At 36.1% G+C, this 6,914-nt stretch overlaps 1 protein-coding gene across 1 annotated transcript in view; it reads left to right on the top strand.

Annotated features, from left to right (window-relative positions):
• The window catches only part of LOC107666965 (contactin-3-like), a 69,996-nt gene extending 67,077 nt beyond the window's left edge, over positions 1 to 2,919 (top strand). The window contains exons 24-25 of the mRNA XM_016458523.1: positions 1,148 to 1,313; positions 2,546 to 2,919. Of these exons, the coding sequence (XP_016314009.1) occupies positions 1,148 to 1,313; positions 2,546 to 2,640 (261 nt within the window). The 3' untranslated portion in view covers positions 2,641 to 2,919. The remainder of the gene's footprint in view (positions 1 to 1,147; positions 1,314 to 2,545) is intronic.
• Positions 2,920 to 6,914: the final 3,995 nt, after the last annotated feature.

Below are 6,914 nucleotides of genomic sequence, written 5' to 3'. Positions count from 1 at the left end.
TTGTTTCTTATACTTAAGCCCTATTTGCACGGGATTAGTATTACCTGGTGACCTCCAGTCATTTGTAATTATTGCGGAGGTTATCTGTGATCTTAATCCAGTACGAATCGGCCATGTCTGTAATTTGTAAAGTAAAAATTCCCCCGCAAATGACCTACAATATTTCGCCGAACACCGAGGTCCTGTGATAATATTAGTCCTGTGAGAATCGGCATCTCTGTGATTCGGCCAGCATTTGGCGGGTCGTATATCATTTTTCAAGGTTTTTGTTTCCTGTGCGCCTTTTTATCCATCTTTCGCGAAGTTCACTCTTTGTTTTTTGAGTTATGTCTGTGAAAGATTGAAAACCTATAACTTTTGGACAAATCACTAAGTCTACACACATGCTGTGAACCTGCTGTGACATGACTTGAAGGTGTTTTTTCCAACTGAAGGCGTTTTCAACCATCTATTTTTGTAGTAGTCTAGTGAAGTCAAGTCATGTTTATTTATAAAGCATTTAAAAGCAGCAGAAATTGACCCAAACGGCTGAACAACGCTAAATTAAATGCTAAATTAAAACCAGGAATAGTCAATAAAAACACACACAATCTCACACAACATCAAACTGTGGAAACCAATTCTATCTAATTAGAATGAATCACAGTTTCCAAGTCAGTCACGAAACTATATTGGTTTCTCTTTTTTTTTAATCCATCTAACCGGACCATAGAACGGGACTCTCAAAGCCTTGACATCGCATCCGGGAGATAAGTCAGTAAATTCGAATAAAATCCTACAGGCTTCGCTTATCCCGTGCGATTGCACCACACGAAATTCAGAGGTGGGGGGGTAATTTCAAAATCACACAAGGTCCACAGATAATACTAATCCCGTGCGAATAGGGCTTTAGAGACTAACTCTAAATATTAAACTACTACAGACATGAATGATGCCTCAAATCAGAGTCCTGTATGTATATTGTATTGCCACAATAATACAATGTCTTAGAATTATCTTCATTTGGGGGCTTTTTTCAGCAAAAATTCCACTAATTGCATTAAATTGGTGGACTTATATTGTAAAAGAAAAAAAAAAAAGGTTGACAGCCCTAGTGTTAATTATTCCGAATGAAGCTCTTGATTGATTTGGGTGCCATCATCTGCAGGTGCTGTACAGAAGACACCGGAATAACGACATGTACTCCATCATCACCAACAAAACCTCGGTTGAGTTGACCCTCAATCTGAACGACAACTACGTCATTCAGATCAAGACCCTCAGTGAAGGAGGCTTGGGGGAAGGAAGCGAGCCCATCCACATCCACCAACTCAGTAAGTCATTTCCTGTTGCCGTCTTTTATTTCGTTTTCCGCCGGCATTGATGAGCTCTTAATGGGGATTCAGTCAGTTTGGATGCCTAAATATTTTGCTCCGTTCACTTCAGTCTTTCAGTGTGTCGTAGAATCCGACCTTTTAAGGAATGCACGCTCCTCCGCTATCTATCTCTGTCACTGCACAGCCAGAGCTGCATATAAATTAGTGAGAATCACCCCCAATTCCTTCACTCCTTCAAATGGGAGGCAATCAAAATGAGCTCGACTTCCCTCCCCCTTCGTACAGAGATTTGCTTTCAGATTCAACCCGATTCTTTCAGAGGATTCTTTCCTCAGTAATGGTTCTTTCCATGAATAGGGCACATTTAGATGCAAAAGGTGATATGTGATATGTTAGATAAGTTATAACATGAAAATATCAAATGTTTCATTTGACAACCTGAGCCATTCAACCAAACCATTGCATATTTTTAACAACATGTGATGAAATAGCTGTGTATAGTTACAATACATTTTAGAAATAAATAGTTGTATATAATTACAAATTATATTTACAATTTGACTTGAATATATTATTTAATATAGAAATATGTATCTAATTATAAATTAGAATGTATTTAATTTAGACTTCCTGATGACAATTTTCTACATCTTTTTTTAAACAGTTTTAAACCATATTTTGTTCTTGAACATGGAGTATTAGGTCCGCTCCACTATCTACATTATTAGGCAATTTCTCTTTGATATAGGAATGAGCTGTCTGAGAATTGAAACCACAGTGCTCTCTTTCTCTCCTTCGGGAGGTTAAATAGTGTTTCTTGATGGTTGTGTTTGCGTTTGCTTACAGGCATGGGTGCCAACATGTGATGAAATAGCTGTGTATAGTTACAATACATTTTAGAAATAAATAGTTGTATATAATTACAAATTATATTTACAATTTGACTTGAATATATTATTTAATATAGAAATATGTATCTAATTATAAATTAGAATGTATTTAATTTAGACTTCCTGATGACAATTTTCTACATCTTTTTTTAAACAGTTTTAAACCATATTTTGTTCTTGAACATGGAGTATTAGGTCCGCTCCACTATCTACATTATTAGGCAATTTCTCTTTGATATAGGAATGAGCTGTCTGAGAATTGAAACCACAGTGCTCTCTTTCTCTCCTTCGGGAGGTTAAATAGTGTTTCTTGATGGTTGTGTTTGCGTTTGCTTACAGGCATGGGTGCCCGTGGATCCAGAGCAGGAAGGCTGTGCACACTTTCTCTCTCTCCACTGCTCATTTGCACTCTGTCGACGCTCAGTGCCTCCTGATGTTCGACTCCCATGAGCACCAGACCCAACCACTCCAAGAAAAACACACTTTCTGCTCTTTGCTCATACAAGGCTTATGTTTCCCATCGCAATCTGACCAGATGGGATTCCCCAGCTCTGGCAACATGTATGGAAGAGCCGGATATTGAAATGTCATGGGAATGTTGGGGAATTCATCATTAGTAAACATGGCAGAGCCCTGCAAGAGAGTCATTAGGGTTTTGGGGATGACCTAGAGTACTATAAAAAAAAACAAAAAAAAAAGCATCCAGGATAAATTAACTTGAGAGAAAAACTGCATAAAATATTAAGACTTGTTTTCAGAGAATATAGCTTTGTTTATTTTCCTTATCCCATTGGTCATTTATTTTATTTTATTTTTTTCTTTCAAATTTCTAACCAAATCATTATGCTTAAAACAAGGAAAAATATTTTCCAATGAGTTAAGAAAAATAAACTTTGAAGACAAATCTTATTAACTGGAAAACAAGACAAAAATAGTTTAAGAATTTTCTTCTTTTTTTTTTGCATATAATGTGACAGTTTCTTTGGCACCCTACACACAGGAAAAAAAACACAAACCACTTTTGTTCTTTGTATAATACGCTTCTTTATGCAGTGTGCCAATGCATGCGTCATCTTTTCATCTGATCCTTGAGAACAATCAATGCCTTAAATTCATGTACGCACCAAAGTAGATGAAAATAGATTTGCAGTTGAGGACAAGGGCTAAGAAACCAGTGTTGGTGGGAGTTGCTCTTATATATAATGCGAAATTTTGGATCTCTTGTGGTTTCATTGCGCTAACTAAGTTCTGGGTCTGGGTTAACAAAGTCGAGCATTGATTTGTCCTAATGGGAATCTTCCATTAGTTAAGAAAAGAGTGTCGCCATCCCGCCTCTATTACAGTGCCATCGACTCCAAAGGCTCCCTCTCAGTCTCTTTGATGGGTATTAGCATTTTGTTCAACGCTTCATGTCGGTTAAATTATTGATGCGTTATGCATTAGACACTCTACACAAGTAAGGCTCACTTTTCCTGAGAGTATTTGCTCTGTATATGTCATCTAGCTGAACCAGATTTAAACTTTCGTGTTATCTGCAACCCATCCATGCCTTTTAATATATACTGTAACAAAATACAACATGCCAAAATGCCATTGAATATGGTTTCTGTCACTTAGAAAAGTAAGCTTTTGAAAGGCATTCATATGCCTCACACACTTCCACCTGTACTTATGTCCGTGAGTGTTAGTAAACTGGCATATAACCTGCAAAACAAGTTGTCAAAAACTAAGTGACAAGATGTGGAACACTGCTGGAAGGGTATCACATTTTTATAGCTGTAATGGCCTTGCAGATGTGAAAAGACTGAAAGCCTTGGAAACAAGTACAAGTCTGATGTGTGAAAGTCCCCAGAGTTCCCTACAAGTCTGAAAAAAATCAGAGTTGTTCAAGGTGGTTTTCCATCCTAATCCTGTAGTATTGTTCAAAAGACACAGTAGGGTTGCACTATAAATAGTCTTTTATTTGTGATCAGGATTATTGTTTCTGTCGATTAATTAAGCTCCTGTGTCTGCAATATTTGCCTACTGGTTATTTATTGATCAATTTTATTTTTTTTTTGCTTGCGTTATCTTGCATTGGTAAAAAGCCTCCACAAGCTTTCATGCTTGGGGTTGCCAGATGTCATGAGCTTAAATCCCCCAATCAGAGATGTTCTTGTAAAAGGACACATTTAATCTGGCAGCCATGTGCACATGCTCTCTCAAAACTGAGAAAAAAAGCACTGATAATCTAAGAAAAAAAAAAAAAAGTTCAGCAACAGGCTATTTGCCATGTTTGCCGTGGCTAAATATGCAATCAAACATTTTCGGTGATGAACTGTAATAAATCCAAACATGGATCTCAACAGTAATGTTTGTGATTGTTGTTGCTGAATAGATGCACTTAAGCAACCTCCGTGCCACAATACAAGATCATTTTTGTTGTTGTTTTAATAGAAAAACATGAACATAATTTTGAATTTTTAAAGCTAATATTAAGAATTTCACGTTTTATATTTTAGGAGAAGCTTCCTGTTTTACCAGTATTTATAATGCAATATAATGTTTCTTTGTTTTTATATGATAGGGTAAATATACAGTAATAAATCAGGAAAATAGATGAGGCAAATGAAACCCTGTATATGAGCTGATGTGTTCTTGCCTACGTGAAAGTGCAATAATCCCAATTAAAGGTCAAATGTAATTCCTCAAAATACAAGTATAGCGATAACGATATTATTGCAATCACTTTCCGAAGGCTATTTTTTTTCCAGCTGATGAATGATAAAAACACTGACACCCAAATAGAATCCATCCTGTTTTTACAGAGCTCAAGCATTTAAAAGGACAGATGACAAAACTGCTCAAGCTTATAATAAACATAACGATATTGTGCATTGGTGTGGGCGCTAATATAGTTATTGTTTATTGTTATCTTTGTAGTTATCGCTCTTGGTATGAACAGAGCTTAATAATCGTGAGTATACATTTTGAGCAAAATATTCGTGATTATCAGTTTAACCATTATAGGCCACATAGTGATATTGGATTACTAGTAAATTGGTGATCATATCTGACGTTGATACCCATCTAACACGCACTGACTTCTGAATTTCTCATTTGTACCCTCAATGAGACAAGAGGCGAGGCACTTCGGGGTGACCTTTTAATGCCGAGGTTCACTGCCAAGGAATAGTGCCTTCACTGGACAATATGTTCCTGGCTCTGTCATGGCAGTATCAGGCTGTAGAGTCCATAATTTGCACTTGTTCTCCTCAACGTCAGAAGAAAGCACAAGGTAGTGAACCAAGGTGACATAGCCTTCCTGCAAAGTCTCCAGAACAGGTGCGGCACAGCCCATGAAGACAAGTTAAAAACGTTAGCGAAGGAGATAAAAAAAAAGAGGCTGCAGACTCCCAATCAGGACAGCCTATCTGTTCTCCTTCAAGCATTCATAAAGGTCTGGGAACCTTGATTAGGCTGCAGTGGCCCAGTCAATGGGATATCGATTTTTCTGCTCTATATTGCGGCTGTCACATTGCAGACTCTTGATTGACTGATGTCGGTGTTGCTGTCAGCCGTCTTGTGTGGAGTTTGTGCTTTGAGTGTCTGAGATGTCCTTGCCCTCCTCCCATTCAGAGAGTTTGTGTTTTAGCAGAAAGATGCAGAGAACAAAGAGATGTTTCTTGAAAAAGAATAAGTTACATTTTGCAATCCTACATCTATGACGAAGCAGAAGAAAAACACAGAAACTACATTTCAGGATATGCAGCCGTACACTACAGTTCAAAGGTCTGGGGTTGGTTCGATTTTTTTTTTTTCTTTCAAAGAAGTCTCTAATATTCACCAAGTCTGCGTTTATTTGAACAAAAAGTAAAAACAGTAATATTGTGAAACAGTATTTAAAATAACTGTTTTCTATTTTAATTTTAAAATTAAATTTATTTCTGTGATGCAAAGCTGAATTTTCAGCATCATTACTCCAGTCTTTGGTGTCTTCAGAAATCATTCTAATATGCTGATTTGCTGCTCAAGAAACAATGTTGAAAACAGTTGTGCTGTTTAATATTTATACCATGATTCATTGATTAAAAATAAATAATTTTATGAATACAAAGTTCAAAAGAACAGCATTTATTAGAGAAATCATTTGTAACATAATAAATCTAAGTTTATTTGATGGTGTTCTTTATAGTTCTATAGTTGAGTTTGTCTCTTTGAAATTACAACTTATTTATAGTTCATCTATTATTTTCAGACATTGTTTTTTTCAGCATAGGAAAACGAAAATAGACATTTGATGTGTAATATAACTATTTCATATTACAGTAATTACAAAGTTAGAGCTGCTTATCACACCCCTTGTCACTAATGATATGTTCGTTTTTCCATGCGCTGTTTTTCCTCCTGCTCTTGGTTTGTTCTAATGTGCCCCGACCCTCAGTTACAATATCTGCGTAATGATGCATATAAACACTGAAACAATAATTGTTATTAATAGCAATTATTTATTTGGTACTCTGTTTTGTGAAGTCTAATTTGCCTAATTTTGTGTACACCGTATAATCAGTGAGTTTCATTTCTACACATTATGGTTTCCCTTTGGCAAAACTTTGATATGATGTAAAAATCTGAACTGTTAAAGGGGTTATATGATGTTGCTAAAAATAACATTATTTTGTGTATTTGGTGTAATGAAATGTGTTTATGCGGTTTAAGGTTAAAAAAA

Source organism: Sinocyclocheilus anshuiensis, unplaced genomic scaffold, assembly GCF_001515605.1.
Source record: "Sinocyclocheilus anshuiensis isolate Anshui unplaced genomic scaffold, SAMN03320099.WGS_v1.1 scaffold615, whole genome shotgun sequence".
Taxonomy (NCBI): Eukaryota; Metazoa; Chordata; class Actinopteri; order Cypriniformes; family Cyprinidae; genus Sinocyclocheilus; species Sinocyclocheilus anshuiensis.
This window is presented reverse-complemented; position numbering and strand designations above follow the sequence as displayed.